This window comes from Myodes glareolus, chromosome 3, assembly GCF_982192425.1.
Source record: "Myodes glareolus chromosome 3, mMyoGla1.1, whole genome shotgun sequence".
NCBI classification, from domain to species: domain Eukaryota; kingdom Metazoa; phylum Chordata; class Mammalia; order Rodentia; family Cricetidae; genus Myodes; species Myodes glareolus.
The window spans coordinates 120617555-120636532 of record NC_142028.1 but is presented as its reverse complement, the minus strand read 5'-3'; the positions used below and the strand labels follow the sequence as shown (position 1 = coordinate 120636532).

General features: G+C 41.9%; 1 protein-coding gene across 13 annotated transcripts in view; it reads right to left on the bottom strand.

The window, feature by feature from the left end:
* The window catches only part of Cdk5rap2 (CDK5 regulatory subunit associated protein 2), a 183639-nt gene that overhangs the window by 89645 nt on the left and 75016 nt on the right, over positions 1-18978 (bottom strand). For 11 of the 13 annotated variants that reach the window (XM_087904938.1, XM_087904939.1, XM_087904946.1 and 8 more), the window contains one exon: positions 11189-11359. The exons of the other annotated variants lie outside the window; for them this stretch is intronic. In XM_087904938.1, the coding sequence (XP_087761064.1) occupies positions 11189-11359 (171 nt within the window). The remainder of the gene's footprint in view (positions 1-11188; positions 11360-18978) is intronic. 13 annotated transcript variants of the gene reach the window in all.

Here is an 18978-nt window from a genome sequence, read left to right as displayed (position 1 = left end):
AGATCAGTATTATTTACAGACTCAAAACACTACCCTGATAGTCTTCCTTTGTACATAGGAAAAAGGGAAACTGGATTGTCCAGATTCCTGAAGACATAGTCTTTGTGAACTTAACAAAGCCAGCACAATTAGTAACTAAACACATGAACTGTGTATCATGGAAGAAGAGAAGGTGTGAACACAGCATCACCACTCTGACATGTTTTACCTCTGGCACAGCAGGTGAACCTGAATCTACTAATATTTTAATTATCATCTGGTCTCCCCACCCCACCCCCAACTACTATCACTACTATGCCGCTCAGGCTATGACCTGGTAGGACTTCTAGTCCCACCAGCACCAGTACTGCCATTGCCACCAAATGCAGTTTTTAACTAAGTCTCTATTGTTCTACTTACCAATAAAGACTCGGGAGCCACGTGTTGGGGTAAAAACTGGCTAGCCCACAGGGGCTGAAAGGCAACCAGCTGACCTTCGTTTTTGGCAGGATAGTATCTCTCCATTCATCCCCAAACTAAAAAAGCCTGCAAATCTCCAAGTCCCTTCCTACTCCTTCCTGTGTGCTTCTTTCTATCCATATTCCTAGGTCTTCCATACTCTCGATGGCTAATTCCTGTCAACCAGTCACTGGCTCCACCCCCTGATCCAAGGCTGATATTGTTAACACAGTCTCAGAGTTTCACAGTACAATCAAATATCCCACAACGCTGACACACCCACCAAAGATGCACCAACTAAATCAAATCACCAAACATTAAGCAAACTGTCCCATATGAACACAGAACTGATCTGCATACTTCAAAGGATCAAAGCTATGAGACTAAAGAATCAAGACTGGAAATCTCAAGACGGGATCCTAAATCGGATCCTTAATGTAAAGTATTCCTGAGGCAGCTCAAGAGCTGTGAATAAGTCTGAGAAGGCACTGCAGAGTCTATGCGCATTTCCTGCTGTTGGTTAACGCCTGCTTACAGGACTCAGAGGTGACAAGGGCTTCATGGAGCAACTTTCAGATCACTCAGAATAGGTAAACCCGTTTATTCTTAGGACTTTTTTATGAATTTCAAATTAACTCAAAAATAATAACGTTAAAATGACCAAGGTAATGTGTATAGCCTACCAGCAGTGTGCAACCAGAACTAAGAATTTTCCAAATGCTGAAGAGAATATCCAGCTCAGGAAAAAGTGGCCGCTGCTATTCACAGACAATCTTTTCAACCTTACCAACACATATAGGGGATACACAAATGTGACCAGAAACCCTGTGCATCTTCATCTTCTGTTCACTAGCCTCTAACTGGAACCACCATTCACTTCTATTGTAGTTGCCACAAACAACATAAGCACTAGGGCTAGCTCTATGACTCTGCCAGCTAAAATAGGTTATTCTGTAAGGGCCAAAGATATTTCAGAACATTTATTCTTCTATTTCAAAGCTACTGTGGTCACTATACTCATCACTAAATTTTTGTTATTTAAATACATTACAAATGTCATTTCTAGAGCAAACTTTTTATACTTTGAAAACTGAATTTCAAAATAATGGTTTATATCACAACTGATGCATCTATAAATTTTGTGCACTTAAACATTTTTTTTCTAGGGCATGAGTCTTTGACTTCAGCTGGACTGCAAATGAATGCAGTAAGAAAAAAAAGGCTAAGCACCCTGACTCAGGAAAACAGTGCTGTCCTTCCAGGCCAGACAGATCTTCAGGTGGGGCTATGCACTCAGGATTGGAACAATAAACCACCAGGCTAGGCCTGAGATGCTAATCACCCAGCTAGATATCCAGCATTTCTGTAAATCACGCTACAGACTAGGCCCAGGTACTCCTAAATGCTTCTGCACACAACAGTGCTCCATGGGGTTCTCTCAGCTGCTCAGAAGCACCTGAGAGGGCATCAAGATAAAGAAAGCCACCAAGTCCTTGGTGTTCTCGTTGTATCCTGTCTCACAGCACAACATTTCTGCCTGCCCCTTTACCAGCTATGCTGACTTTATGGGCTTGTTATGCTAAATGCTCTCCAGGTAGTCTCTCAATGACTGTGAACACAACCTAAGTGTAAAGGGGATACCTTTCCCCAATTCTAGACATGAAGACACAGGACGGTGATCAAGCCCAACATCAGGATCATGAGGTAGGGCATGGGCTCCAAGTCTCTGCTCTTCAACACATCCACGCCTACGCTAAGAGGTTAAAAAGATTAAATGAATCAATCAATGCATGGTGCCTGAGATGGAGTGGACACTTGGTGTCAGCTCTATGTCCCAACCCAATGCTCTGGTGCTGTGCCGGGTACTTTATAGAAGTCCTGTACACTATATCAATCTTCTCATTGTTCAGTTGTAACTTGAGTTCACTTAACTGAGAGTCGGGAAAGCCAGGATATGTGCTTGCATGTGATGTCAAAGTTAATTAAGAAGGGTTAGGAAATGAAGTAGTAAATATGGGCTTCTAGTGGACAGAGAGAATCTCAGTAGGCCAGGCTCTGAACCACAGTGGAGAGAACTGTCAGGCCAAGGCCCCGATGCCAAGCCCAGTTCTCCTCTCCTCTTCTTCCTGGCAGCTCTTTGCCAGGGTTTTGAGGCCATCACACTCCTTAGCATCGGTCTTCATTCCTTTCTCCTGTCTTTCCTCTCAGGGATCTCTGAAATCCCTCCCCAAGTCTCAAAGAACCTCAGAGAGCCCAGAGGTGGTGAAATGTTGTTGACCATTCTCCAGTAACACTCCCCGCATTTCGCAGGACCTTCTCAAACCCAATCTTAGAGGACACCCTCTCTAGCCGAGAAAGATACCCTCCTCTGGTCTGGAAGCAGCCAACCACCTTCACTCAGAGCTTTTGCCAACCACCTGTTCAGGCTGAGCAAAGCATAGAGCCGTTATCCTAAACCAGGCCTGGTGTCTGGCACAAATCAAATCCTGCCATAAACACTCGCTGAACTGATGATTAAATAGGTAAGAAGGGAACACAGGGACTGATATGAATCTTAAGAGCAGAGATTCCTGTGGATATTTTGCATAATGGAAGTCAGAGTGAGTCAACGTCTTCCTAGAAGCAAATTGCTCACCCATGTTAAATAAATGAACTCGTCAGAGCCATTTGCGTCCCATTTCATCAATCACCTATTCCCCTGCGCTGACTCATGCCCCATTAGAATGAAGTCATTTGGCACCCTCAGCAGAGCTGACAGCCAGTAGATCTCCTTAGCATAGAAGAGAGCTAGGCTGTCTAGGGTTGGTGGGCAGTAAGATCCACCTGCTGAACAGGTGCCACCAACCCTCTCCACCAGCATCTCTAAACATGGAACAGTTCAACAGGAGGTCTCCCAACATGGCACTGAACTTGGCACACATCTCCATGTGTGACGCTGCACTGCATCCTCCACAGCTTTAGGGGTGATGGCCCTGTTCACCACTATTCTCCTGCCTAACCAGAAGGTCCCCGAGACATAGCAGCAATGTACAGGCCAACACTGCTGCTTTGTGAGCAAGGCTGGGGCTGTGCTCAACCAGCACAGTTCTCTCTTGGGAATTCTAAGATTTAGAGGGAGACATCACACAATCATTTAGGAGTGACCAGGTCTACAGTGAGTCTTTAAAGTCCACGGCACTCTCTCCATTTCTCCAGAGCATCCCATCGAGTGTTTGTGAGAAACTCCAGGTTGTCCCCAAAGTTGTTCCTCATGGCCACTGAACTCAGACTTCCACACTGGCTTCTGGAGCACACAAACTAGAGGAAACTTATGAGTGTCCTCCAGTAATCTTTATCCCTCAGAAGGACAGGTTAGAATCGGTGACATTTCAAAGAGATCTGGTAACTTGTCAGAGGCCAGAGATCATAAGTAGTATGACTGACATTCTGTACCCAACAAGGGCAGGGGGCAGTTTCTGCTCTGCCACCTGTTCCTTAAGGACTTGAGGGAAACGTGTACAGTGCAGATAACAATCTGAAGACACAGCAAATCAGTAAAGAGAAGGCTTAATGCATCACTTCTGCTAATCAGGGAATTTAGTGACCTGGTGGATGGATGGGGCCTATTTCATCAGCTGTGCCACAACACTGCAACAAAGACATTTATTTGAACACTCATAAAATGCAGCCGCATCTCCACACCACGTCATCAGCCAAGCTGGAAATCACAGCTGTGACAAGTTACATATAGCCAGGGAGTTTCACACTTCTTCAGCTCCCTCAGCACCCAAGCATTAATCCTCAGGACTACATAATGCTCAGCAGGAACAGAAACAACATCACAGCCTTGAGCTCTTTGTAAAAATGGGCAGAAGATAAATCTTAAATCAACACAAAATGGCCAAGGGTACAGCGAAAGAAATCCACATTTTCTACACAGAAAGAACAATCATTTGAAAAGCAAACGTTTCTTGAGGGAATAGAGCAGTGATTCTCAACCAAACTCTTTAACAGGGGTCGTCTAGGACCATCGGAAAACACAGGTATTTACATCACGATTCATGACAATACCAAAATTGCAGCTATGAAGTAGCAATGAAAATCATTTTGTGGCTGGGGGTCACATCATGAGGAACTGTATTAAAGGGTCGCAGCATTAGGAAGGGTGAGAACCACTGGAACAGAGCAAAGACTGTATGACTGCAACAGTTGGGAGTTCCTAAATTGACACCAGAAATTTACAATTCTGAAATGTAATTTACAATTCCATGTCTATAGTCTGCAATAAGGCCTGCACAACAGACTAAAACCTTTTGCCAAATACTTCAGCATGTTTTAAAGAATAGTTTAAAAATTGCTAAGATGTAGATACTACCAAATGTCCATGCAATGTCTTGGTACCCATGTTTATATGAGGGACAGATACCATGCAGCACAAAATAAATAAATGTAATAAATATTAAAATATTCAACCAGCTTTATATGATTATAAACATTTTGTCCAATTAACGATATATATTTATATAACTAAAACATTACAGTAGCAAAGTTTAAAACTAAATCATATAAATCCATAGAAATGTATCCCTCTAAACTACCTATCTTAGTAAGGGTTTCTATTGTTGAAATGAAACATAATGACTAAAAAGCAAGCTGGGGAGTGATGTAGGAGGGTCTTCTATCTATCTGTGGCTTTCATTGGTTAATTAGTAAAGAAAACTGCTTGGCCTGATAGGTCAGAACATAGGTAGGCGGAGAAGACAGAACAGAATTGTGGGAGAAAGCAAGCAGAGGCAGGCAGATGCCATGAAGCTCCGGCCCAAGATGGACGTAGGTTAGAATCTTCCCGGTAAGCCACCACCTCGTGGTGCTACACACACATTAATAGAAATGGGTTAATCAAGATGTGAGAGTTAGCCAGTAAGAGGCTAGAGCTAATGGGCCAGGCAGTGTTTAAATGAATACAGTTTCTGTGTAAATATTTCGGGTGTAAACTAGCTGGGGAGCCAGGATCCCTGGCAGGAACGCAGTCCGCTGCTTCCTTTTGCAACAGGGGAGGAAAGTGTTTCTTTGATGTACACTTCCACATTATAGTTCATCACTGAAGGAAGCCAGGACAGAAATTTAAACAGGGCAGGAACTTGGAAGCAGAGGCCATTGAAGGATGCTGTTTACTGGCTTGTTCTCCAAGGCTCATTCAGCCTGCTTTCTTCTAGAACCTAGAACCAGCAACACAGATATAGCACCACCCACAATGGGCTGAGCACTACTCCATCAATCACTAATCAAGAAAACATCCTACAGTGGGATCTTATGGGGGCATTTTCTCAATTGAGGCTTTGCCCTTTCAGATGACTCTAACTTGTGTCAAGATGACATAAAACTAACTAGAATACTACCTGATCTAAACCGTCTAGTTTCAAAACACTTAACTTACTACAGGCTGTGTACACCTCAATAGTGCCACTAAGTTTGGTCCAAAATAAAACGCCAAACATTGGCTGAGACTTAGTTCTTGCACTTGTCCTAAATGGAATGACAGAAACAGGAGAAAGCTCCAGGCTCCAGATTCCCACTCAGCCCAAGGGCTCTTCTCACCCAGGCTGACATTCTCACGAGGACCTCCAGGTGCCAGCACATGAACTGTCAGAGCCAATAGCTCATCCAGACAGGCCCAGGACTGGTCTGTCACTGAAGCACCATGAAGGCACTGGTTGCTAAATTACTTCTGTGCCTACTAAGAAACAAATCCTGGCCAATCCATCCACTGTAACCTCTATAGCCACTTTGGTTCCTGCTGTGGGCCCTTAAAAGGTCCACTCCACAATAAAATAACTGCCAGGGTGGTATGGCCCAGGGTAGCCTCCAGCTCTACACCAGTCTAAGTGTTTACATCTGTCCAGTGGCTGATGCCCACGCTGTCCAGCTTGTTAATTATTTTGAGAAACACCTTTCATAAAACCATAAGACACAATCAACCATTCATCAGGGAACCAATTTGCCTAATTTTAAAAAAGATTTAAAGGACTTGTCCTACACTTAACACCTCTTCTTTTGCGGGTCAGGTTGCCATATTCATTCATATAGTTCATTCATGTAATCACTAAACTCACATTTCCAGAGCCAAGTATAGGGTTAAGCACTGGATTCAGAGATAAGCACCTACTCTCACCCCTAAAGTGCCAGCCAATGGTGCTTCACCTGGTGCAGGGTAGGATAAGCAGAGAGGTGGAGCCAAGGACAACAACTAGAGGAAGAGCATATGCTACAAAAGAGGGGGCAGTACAGTGCTGTGGGATCAAGAAAGGTTAGCCTAGACAGGTGTTTGCAGGGATACTCAGGGGTTAGATGGGCAGACATAAACAAAGGCACACAGAGCATCAACTGTGCTTTCAGGCATTGGCAAGCACTACAGTTTGTTAAGAGCAAAGGAGACTAGACCAACAATGGGGGCCAGATGAGGAAGAGACAGCATTTCATCAGGACAACTTCCCTACTGCTTAGAATCCAACATTTCTCAAGAGAGGATCCTTGATACACGATTCCTCTCCAAGAAAAGCTAGAAATTCTTGGTATCAGGTGCACAACAAACCAGAATGACCAAACAAAGATAACAATTTGCAGAATGGCTAGCAAAGCGTCCCCACCCCACCCACTGCAAGCTAAAGTACCAGTAAGACGCACTATCAAAGGAGTCATCAGAGAAGTTTCAGAAAGTAACATGAATACATTCGCATGTGGACACCCAAATTCAGTCAAGTTTGCCTTAGAGAAGATGAGTTTGCTGCCTGGTGACTGCTGAGAACACTTTTCTGTTCCTAAGCCATCGCTCCCAAACTTAAGCTCCTCTGCAGTCATTAAATAACAGTTTTGCTGTATTACTTCCCAATCTTTTTCACTGGATTTCTAAGGAAATGAAACTAACCATAAGGAAGTTTTTATCCAATACACACATACACTGTACATGTGTGTGTGTGTGTGTGTGTGTGTGTGTGTGTGTGTGTGTATAGTTCTTAAACTCTTTAAGGGAAGATATCTTATTTTGCCACAAAATTTGTATGTCCCCTAAATAATTCCATCATCCCCAAACATTAGGCAACTACACTGCTGTTCTGCAACATTATCTGCATACCACGACTGGGTGAGGGCAAGCAGCATACCAGCAAGGTAACCAAGGATGGTGGCTGTCCATGAACTGCCTTTACTAGCCACAGTGACTGTCCTTTTGTGGATACAGTACTCTGATCCAATGAGCTGGTACCATCCCTTGGTTTACCCTGTTCATTTCATGACCCCTGGATCCATTTCTTACTCAGTCAACATGCCAGGTCATTAGAGAGCTTACATATTTACATCCAACAAAGTCTTAGTCTCCTCTGAAACTATAAACACAAAACCACTGACATACACAAGGCAAAGAAGGCCGGGACTGCAAATAAGCATTGAGGTGTGCTCATACATGAGGCTCTTCCTCCATAACACACAGTGCAGTCCCTTCCCTGGCCCCTAAGAAGCCTGAATCCAATAATACAACAGGTCTAAGAGACTGCATCTCTGGTCTCTGGCCAAGTTCAAGTACAATATCTATTCCTAATCTTCACTCTTTGAAGGAAAGCAAGGGATAAGATCCACATCTACCTCCTGAGCATGGAACAGAATTAATTTAACATGCCAATCATTTAGAAAGAATTCTGTACTCACAAAGAAAGAAATGGGCAATGCTCTGTAAGAGCCCACTGAACTATAATGGGAAAAACTAGATATCGGCCAACACTGCCACTCTAGGGTTTTGTTGACACAACTGCACCTTCATTGTTCTCATGTTTTCACCAAGCAAACTACACTGGAAAGCTTAACAAGGGAACAGGTCTCACCTCAAAGGCTCACTCCCAGGCAAAACCAAGTTGCAATTCCTTAGGTGAAACTTCTGCTCTGCCTTCAGGTGTCACCACGACATTCTCACTCTTGTGGTTCTTGATTTCTTACATTTCAACTTTACCAACTGGCTCCAATCAGGAGTATTGGGATTTAGTTCTTCTACAAATCATCTGCATCTCAAGGCCTTTCCTAACAACTGTATTATAACTAGTTGAAACAATATTTGTATTTCATTATAGCCACATAAACACTGCTGAGCAATGCAGCATTCATGATCACACTGCTAGTCACATTCAGTTCTCTGAACTCTTGGAATTAGTAACTAGTTTGTTCTATTTGCCTATTTAGTTCATAAAATTATTATAAACTGCAAATTTTCTCCAAATTCTAAGAAAAAAATTAAATCCCTCCCAATAGGGTCAACTATAACAGTAATAGATCAGTTCTGCTAGTTTCCCAGAGGAGTGCCAGATGACACCCTCCCTCAAAGACCCAAACCTGGACTCTATACTTAGCACAGCTGTCACTCTGGACTTCCCTTCAGCACATCCTGGGGAAACCACTATTCTCTGGATCCTTTATCTCTCCTGTGTTAATTCCATTGTCTATATGGCTCTTCTGCCAAGAACTTCCTGAAGAGCGCATGCAAGACACCTTAAGATACCACATACCTGAAAAATACCTTGCTCGGCTCTCACACTGGACGGCAGAGACTAGCTGAAGACAGAATGCTAGTTTGGAAATCATTTCTCCTTAAAGTCTGAAAGCATCACCCATATCTTCAGTGTTTAAAGCAGCTGTTGGGAGTTCTGATGTCACTCTGAGTCCCAGTTCTTCCTGCACGGTCTATGTTGCTCCCCTCTCTGGATCCTTTCTTAATCACCAAGCTCTGAAGTATCACAATGCCTCAGCCTATGGGTCTTCCTTTATCCCTTGCGCAGGGACAGCTGTCCTTCCATTCTGGGACGTGGCCCCTGATACCTGGACCTGCTTTGCCTGCTCTGCTTCCTGGAGTTTCAGTTAGTCATATTTTGGAACTCTTGACCCATGCCTCTAATTTTCTTATCTTTACCTTTTCCCTATCTTCTTGTTTAATTATGTTTGTGGACGACGTACACAACTTTTATCTTCGACTTTCTAACCCTAGTGCTGAAAATGTTTAAGTCAGCAATCATATATTGCATTTCTAATAGGCCATTTCTTCTTTTCTAGATATCTTTATTTGTATTAGATTCTGATCTTTATTCTCTCTCTCTCTCTCTCTCTCTCTCTCTCTCTCTCTCTCTGTGTGTGTGTGTGTGTGTGTGTGTGTGTGTGTCTGTGTCTGAGTGTGTATATCACAGCATGTGTGCCATAGCACTAGTGGAGGTCAGAGAACAGCTATATGGAGCAAATTCTCTCCTTCCACCTCTATGTGGGTTCTGGGAATCAAACTCAGGTCATCAGATTTCTATGACAAGTACTTATGCCCACTGAGTCATTCCCATGGATCCGGATCTTACTTCCTATTTTATATGGTTTTGTTGCCAGATTTTTGTAGGTTTAAAAAGCTATATAATTTTCATTGTTGCATTTCTACTAAAAACTCTCCCCCATTCCCTTTAGATAAGGTCTCATTCAATAGCCCAGGCTGCCCTCACACTCATGACCCTCCTGTCTCAGCCTTACAAGTGCTAGGATTACAGGCAGAGCCACCTGTCCCAATTTCTATGTACCTCCATTCTCTTAAGCCTTTGACTTGCCTCTTCAACATTTTCTCCCTTTTGATGAACTTAGGCCACTCACCTTTTAAATAATAAAGTGCTCAGAAACTCAGTGAGTGTGGAAATGGACAGAACAAAGTAGACTTCCTAGGAGATGGACAGGTGAAAACCAGCTGTAAGAATCGTCAGCTTCCACAATCTTTCACCCTTTTCTCCCGAGGAGGTGTCTCCCTGGCTGGGGTCCGCACAGTTCACTCACCTGACTCCTTCCATTGCCATTTCTGCTCTGTGAGTCTCTTCTGCCTCCCGTGGCCCCCAGGTCAGCACTCCTCTACTTTACATTCTCCAGAGATCTCTTGCTGGAGAGGAAGAAGGTCACCTAGACCTGCCTCAAATCTCAGTTAAATCTCCTGATTCAAAGGCATTGGTCACATCTTATGTCTGCTGAGCCTTTCTTGAGCTGTAGCTTAAGTCAGCTTGATTCTTGCTGGCTAGTCTCTATTATGTGCCACAGTGGTGAAACTGAACCTTGCATAGGTCCCACTTGTCCAAACACATGTAACATCAAAAATTTTGTTAACTCCCAGCTTCTTTTGTACAGGTCTCTTACACAGCCCTGTGGACATACTCTTTCCCGCCTCTACACTCTGGTTTCAATGAAGTATCAGTAGTAGGTGGCGACATTAAATACCTAGACTTAATACACACTGTTACCTGGGTTGAATCTCAGAAATTCAATATATTAATCAAATAACAAGGGAATTCCAAGACTAAACAGGAGAGGAAATGGGCAAAGGAGTGAAGGACTACTGCCTAAGTACTTGCCTTCACTGAGTGGGCTGGGCATAGGAGCAAATCCAGCTAGGGTACTGCATTTATCATGTGACCTGGGTAAGCACTTCCCTTCCTACCAGCCAAGGAACATGACAAACGTAAGGGAAGCTCTAAGTACCACAGACAGGGGTGAACTCTGTTAAGGAGCCAGTGGTGGGATACAGCTCGGATCCCAGTGCACCAAAGGTGGGAACAGGACAGTCAGAGGCTCACAGTCATCCCAGCCTCAAAGTGAGTCTGAGATTAGCCAGGGTTACAAGAGACTCTGTCTCAAAGAAAGAGTCCTTGCAAGAGTTTAGGATAAACTACTGCATTAAAAAGTGACTGAGATATGAAAGGAAAAAATGGCATCCTACCTGAAGCAGCAGATTCTTTTGACTTCCACTTTTTCTTAGACACCCAAGCACTTCCTCTGCAGTGTGGAGCTTTGTACTGCTTTCGTTCGGCAGACTCCTGTAATGTTTTTCCACTACCTTCTCTCTCCCATTCACGTCATTCCTTAGTTTTTCAACTTCATTTCTAAGGTCCTACCACAAGAAAAAGAAGAAAAATGGAATTTACTGGCTAAAGAGTTCAAGGTGACAATCTCTTACCGACTTCACTTCTCAAGCTATGACAAGAACAAGCTGATCACTGTATTTAACAAATACAGGCTTCTTTCTCGTTCAGAGTTTTACAAAAACCAATTTTCAGAACATCACAAATTTTAAAAAGCCTTTATATACATGGTATTATTTATAATGCTGAAAAACCAAAAAAACCAAACAGTCTGAAACAAAGAAAAAATAAGAGAAAATAGTAGAGAAAAAATATTTTTAAAAACACAATTACAAGTAAAGAGAACAATATAATCAAGCTGTGTGCATAATACAGCGCTGGTTACTTCCTCCAAGCTTATCCAACTGAGGGAGCACTCTGAGAGGACCCTAAACAGAGGGGCACGTCCCTGCGATTCTATAATACAAGTAACCAACCAGGAAAGGCCTTCACAGTGGTCATAAAGAACTTGCAACAACACACAAATAATTTTGGTAGGAAGTTTTGTAAAAGACAGGAAAATACAACAATACAGAGTAAGACTGTTACTACCTTAAAGCAGGTACTTATGAGGTTGACTCTGTGACAGTGACTATTTGGAAAAGCAGACAGCTGCAAAGAACCCAGTGTGCACCAAGAGGAATACACTGTGGGGCAATCTCACCACAGAACACTTACGCTGCATGGAAAAAGAAACAAGGTCTCTCTGAAGATGTCCCAGAGTAATCTCCAGAATGTATTAATGTAGACGTTGAGGAAGGAGAGCCAGGAGAAATGAGAAAGGAAAACATACTGCCACATATTTTCACCGTAACATAAACTAAATGGTTGCCTGTAAGACAGAGGAGAGCTGGATAGAAAAAAAAGAAGAAAAGACAGGACGACTTTTACAGATGTGACCACTTAAAATTTTACACAATTATCTCCTTTAAAGTTCCCCTGAACTGAAAATACAGCAAACAAAGTCACAATGAGTCTGACTTTACCTAACTTTGACAGGTTGAACAAACAGAAACTGTTTCAGTAACCTGACAGTGGACTGATGAGAACACCCTCACTGAGGTATATCTCCACAGGCAAAGGGGAACAGAAAACTTTAAAGTGCTTGAAGTAAGTGTATCATAAATAATAATACTAGTAATGGTATTCTAAAGTACATGTACATACATAGTATGTATTTACTAAACGAAGATTTATTAATGTCATTACATCTAGGACTTTCAACACAATAGGAAAGATATACAAACAAACAAAGTTAGACTCACTGTAAATCTGAATCTGAGCTATCCACATGCACTTACACTTCGCTGTTTCCTTCCTTCCATTGAAGGACCAGTATCAATGTCCTGCTGCCATCCATACTGCGTTCTCGACCATTTCCCATTAAAAACGTGTTTTTTCTGTGGTCCCAAAGATTAGTACCTAAAACAGAATCACCTACATCCTGACACTAATGCTGCAGACCTCTGGAAAGGCAGACCCATGGCCTCTCTATTTAACAGCGCTTCAGGTAGCTGTGGAGCACTAAGGAAGCTCATCTCACAAGAAAGAATGACTAATGGCAGACTTGGGACAGGAGCATACAAGATGACTCCAGACATCTTTTCATACTCAAGAGGAAGGAAGGGACCAAAGACAACAACAAGCACATCCAAGGGAACAAACCAGAATACGCTTTCCCACTACTGAGGGGAGAAAATAGAATTTTTGTAAGGATGAGCAAGTAATTCAAATACATCAAAAATCTACATTTAGTGCTAAGGATATGGCTTAGTGGAAGAAGCTTAGTACATACAAAGCCTTGAGTTCAATCCCCAACATGCACACATGCATGGCAAGGGTGAGGAAATCTGTGAATTCATACTACTTCAAAAAGCAAAACAAATAAAAAACACTTTTGGTTGCTCTGCTAGGCAGAATAATTGCTTCTCAGAGATGTTCCTGCTTCAATCCCTAAATGGCAAAAATGAATAAATGTTAACAGACGAAGTCAAGCTGTTTATCATATGACTTTAAAGGGCACATGTCATCCTAGGTTATCAAGGTGGCTCCAATATAAGCACAAGGGCCCATGGAGATGGAAGGGAAGGCAGAAGATGTCTCTAGCAACCATGGATAGCACTGAAGATGGAAAGAGGTCACTGGTTCAGAAATCAGTCAGCCTCCAGAATCTACAGCTTTAAGAGGAATCCAACCCATAAGAACAGCCTCCATTTGTACCATGTCTCAGACTTCTGACTTCCAGAAAGACTAAATCTGTACTGTGATAAGCTGTTGTACCTGAAACACGAAACAAACGCCTTCTGAGGTGTCTATAAAACTCCTTTTGTTATTTTTGTGTTTAATTTTTCCTGTATGGACAAACAGCTAGAAAAGAAGAAACAAGTATATTTTTTCAAGGATATTAAGCTATAAAATAAGAAATAATGAAAACACAATTACCATTTTGTAAACAATCACAAAATCAGAGACTCAAATATTGGGAAGAAACAAAAATATTTTTAAATTAAATGCTGGCTCCCCACAAGGGAAAAAGATAAGGTTATCTTTATCTTGGGTCCTTAATTCAGAATAAGATCACAAAGATCATGGACTCTAAGCAGTAAACCAAAATCTAATTCTGGAGCGGGGTTAAAGATTTTTTTGGTCAGATCTTTGTTTTTAATTCTATAAACAAAACTGTCCCTTAATGTCTCTGGGCAATTAGCTCCAGAACCCCAAAGGATACCAAAAGTAACACCCAAGTCCTTCCTATAACAGTATAATAGTTGTAGAGAAAACGCCCACATCCTCCAATTAGAATACTGCAAATGCTGTGCACAGCTGTTACAAAATACTGTGAGAGAATAATGGCCAGAAGTCTCTACATGTTCAACACAGACACAATTTTCCACTCAAGCTTGGTTAAACGTGAAAATGCAGAATCCAGACACAACCAGCTGTAATGCTAAAGCACCAGTAACAGAATAATAACCAATGAGCCAGTCCTGCCAACAACTTAAGCCACGTTTGAGTTGTGAATGCTTCTTTTGGACCTTCTCCAACTGCAATAAGCTTCTACATTATGTTAACTTTGGTTTCAACTTTTTCCATTTTTATTTATTCTGCTATACTATGACTTACAAAGAACATGCAGAAACGAAATAAAGACATAAAAACAACAATTAAAAAAAAAAAGAAAAAGGAAAGCTGGTATGATGCCTCAAACCGGGCCAGACTAGTCTTCAGAGAAAATTCCAGGTCAGGTAGTTCTGCAGAGCAAGATCCTGTCTCCAAAAACAAAAACAAAAAAACAAAACAATCCCACATAATCTTCTCATTTAGCAATCTTAACGAATACAGCAAAATTTATTGCGTATGGTCTCCAACTATCTGAGCCTCCACAAAACATGTTATTATAGTTTACTGCTTTTTATTGCTGTGGATATCTTTTAGCTTTAGATTTTTCAACCCTGAGAGAAATTTCTAGGTCAAAAGGGTATGTATATTTTGAGGATTCTTCCAAATAGGTAGTGACAAAAACCAACCAAACAAACAACCAAACAACCGCAACAAAGCCTCATGCTTTCTTCCCTCACATCCCTGTCAATATCAGTTTCCAAGATGTTTCCTAATGGAACTGATAGGAAAGGCTTCTTCATAAATGTTTAAATTTGCATCTTCTTGATGGCCAACCATGTCTGTATAGAAGTAACTATACTCCTTTCCCACTTGCAAGCTGTTCTTGCTAGTTATGAATCACAGTGCTTTCAAGAGCAGTTCAAACAAAAGCTGTTCTTTTAAGGATCATCTACAAAGGGCCTAGAGAAGATGCAGGAGTTAAAATCACCAACTGCACCTCTAGAGGACTGGGCTTGATTTTTCAGCACCACATGGCATCTTACAGGGATCTGCAACTCGAACACCCAGAGAGCTGATGCCTTCTTCTGCCTCTGTGGGCACAAGCCATGGAAGTAATGTATAGACATACATGCATGCAAATTACTCATATACATTAAAAAAGAAATTAAAGATTAAAAAAAAGAGAATCACCCAAGGTGTGCACTTACAAAGCACAGAGTCAATTCTTCCACATCAGAATATCTACCAGGGCAAAGTCCATCTACCTCCCGAAAGCTGTTACAGAAGAGGCAGGATTAACCTGTCCAACAACAGGATTTTATTAAATTTTCCCCTTGGGATCCTGTTGCTGTTTCTGATCAGAGTGTACACACACTAGTGTCAGAGAAGTAGCTGTGATTGAGAAGTAGGCAAAGCAACAAGGAGGAACTGGAATCCTCCCACATTTAGGGTCAATGGACCACAAGGTATTGGGGCAAGCACTTACCATGACCCAAATCATGTTCCAGGCATTGTCTTAGTTAATCTATTTTATCTTCAAAATTTATGATGGAGGTATGGTGGTGCATATCTTTAATCCCAGCACTCGGGAGGTAGAGGCATACAGAATTCTGAGTTTGAAGCCATCCTGGTCTACACAGTTGAGTCCCACATCAGGCAGGGCTCCCTATGAGATCTTGCCTCAAAAACAAAAGTATGATGATAAGCTTTGAGCCCAACCTGACTCCAGATAAATCCTGCCTACCTCAGAGTTCTCCGCTCGCCCCACTCTTTCTGTTCTGGTAACTGACTGTCCTGGTCGGGCTTCTACATTGTAGGTATGTACTCAAATCATGACCTTCATGCTTGCTGTACCCGAGGCCTGCAGTTCGGAGCTGCCCTCCACCTCCTGCAGGTCTGTCACCTCACTCCAGTTTTCACAACCTCCCTCCAGCCCCCTCCTCTGCACACTCCTTTCCTCTACTATCTCTCCCCATAGCACTTGCTAATATTTTCTGTGAACTTTCTCAGTCCTCCAAGAGCCAATCATATTGTCTTTACTGTTGCAACTCTATCCCCTGTAATGGCACCATACACATAGAAAGTACTGTATTAAAGAGAGTCATAAACACTTTGACTTTCCCCCATGAAGAGATAAGGAGTCTGTTTCTCCACTTTTCAAAACTTAGGAATGTAGTGACCACTGCAACCTAAAGAGCATGCACTATTTCTGGTCCAGGTCTGAAAGTTTCTAATTCCTGTCTCCTTGGGCACTCTTTGGGAGGCCTATAAATCCTACATCTAAGAGGCATGGCCATCCTAATTTTCCTACACTGGAGAGGCCAAAGGCAGGTACTCCAGTCGATAACCTCAGCTTAATTTTCCACCCATCTCCATCAAGGTACTCCTTAAGAGTCATTTGCTCTCCAAAGCAGCCCACCCACTAAATCAGTACAAGTGACAGGCACATAGGGCACAAAACCATTCCCATGAGCCCCGCCAAAATCCTTGGCTATAAAAATGAAATATAAATTTGTCATTTTAGACACCAACTTTGGGGTGATCTGCTATACAGCAATAGATAACCAAATCATCACAATAAAATATCTAAGTATTTAGTGAATAACTGAAGTAAAGAATGAGTAAAATAATGAATAAATAAGTAAAGACAGAGGATGGAATCTGGGGTCTTACAGTGCTCTACCAATGAGTACACACTAGCCCTGCTCCCGTTTTATGAGCAAGGAAAAAGGCTAAGGGAAGCTAATTTACTTGTGTTGTGCCTAGTCTGTGGGGACCCCAAAAGACCACCAGGGAGACTAATTCACCGAAACAATAACAAGGTGTAGTGTGTGCACAATACAAGCCAGCAGGAACCTCAGCACAGCATCTGGTGCAGCAGAAGCAAGAAGAGGTACCCTGCCTTCTAGGGGCATTATTTAAAGGCAAAAACCAGAATAGTTACATTAGTAGGGTAAGGGGATTCTATGATTTAGGCCTCCTGATTGGCTGACATTTCTCTAGGGGGTCCTGGTGAAAAGTGATGGGTATGTACTCACAGGTGATCCTATCTACAAAGGTTGGAACATTAGGAATCCTTTTTTGTATGGTACCTGGGTAGTCTCAGTTTGTGGTCTTTATCAGAACCATGGTAAACTATTGAGACTCGGGCCTCTATTGAGCTAGTCATGGCTGGATCCTACACTTCTAGTAAACTACTAAGACTCAGGCCTCTATTGAGCAAGTCATGGTTGGGTCCTACACTTTTAATCACCTTGACTAAGGAACAACACTTAGCTGGTATCTGGTTCGAAACCCCCTCAGTTCATACCCACACAAAAGCACACATTTGGGACCTTTTACTTTCACTTTTTTTAAAAAAAAATAATAATAATGTAATGATCTCAATCCACTTAATTAAACCAATCCACCACACCACTTGAAAGGACCACTCACATACATATAAAAAAAATTCAAGGAAGTTTAAGATCTTAAATTAAAATAGCCACTTAAACATATCTCTTTAACACTACAATGGAGCAAGGCAGAAGGCATGAAGACTTGAGTTTGATTACTAGCACCTGCAAAAAACCTAGACATGAGCAGTCTACAACCCAGAGCTGGGGAAGGAGGCACAGAGACAAGCAAATCCCTAGAGTTCACTGGCCAGCCTGGCAGAAGCAGTGAGTTCCAGGTTCAGTGAGAAACCTTATCTCACAGGTAGTGAGCAACAAAGGAAGATGCCTGACGTCAACCTCTGACCTTTAGCACATACACTAGCACACATATGCACAGGCACACATGAACACATACTTAACCCCCCCCCCACACACACACAGTAGTAAATCTGCACACTACCTTAGGAAGAATGTGTTTTGTTTAGAATTTCAGTTTAGATGTGAATATTGTTTTAATATTTTACTTTTAATTGGTAAATAACCATATTTATGAGTAAAATGGCATGATTTGATGTATATAAACACTGGGGATCAAGTTTATCAAGCTAATAACATGTTTGTTATTTAAATGTCTCTTTTAGTGACATTTAAAATTTGTCCTTTTAGCAATGTTAAAGTTTTAAACATATTATATTCATCATACCAATAATACATATGGAAAATTGATCCCTCTTGTTGAAACTCCGTCCCTTTGGTCAACATCTCACCACACCCCACAAACCCCAGCACAGACCAGGAAGCACTGTTCTACTCCTGACTTCCGGAGGGTCAGCGTCTTTAGATCCCAGGTCCACTCATGTTGTTATAAATGACAGTTTCACTTTATAGCTGAATAAAATTTCTGGTGTCTGTGTGCATACATGTGTATATGTGCGTATGTGTATGCTCAGTGTGCATTTTTCTTTTCCATACAGCAGGTGTTGAACACTTAGGTTGTTTCCATTCTTGACTGCTGTCAACAGTGCCACAGTGAACGAGAAATAGAAGGGGAGATATTTCTGAAACATACTAACTTCAATCCTTTTGGATGTATACACAAAAGGGCAATTACTGAATCATAAGATAATTCTAGTTTCACTTTTGGAGGAACCTTCATACTGGGCTCAAAACAATTCCAGTAATTTACATTCCCACCAACAGTGCACAGGAGTCCCCTGCCTCTGCATCCTCCCCAGCATTCGTATCTTTAGTCTTCTGTAAACACCATTCTCACAGCTTCAAGGTGATACGTGATATGCTGTTGTGGTTGGAATTTGCATTTATTTCCACAATGACTAGAAACATTTTTTTCATAAAGTAACTATTTGTATGGTTTCAACTGAGAAGTCTAA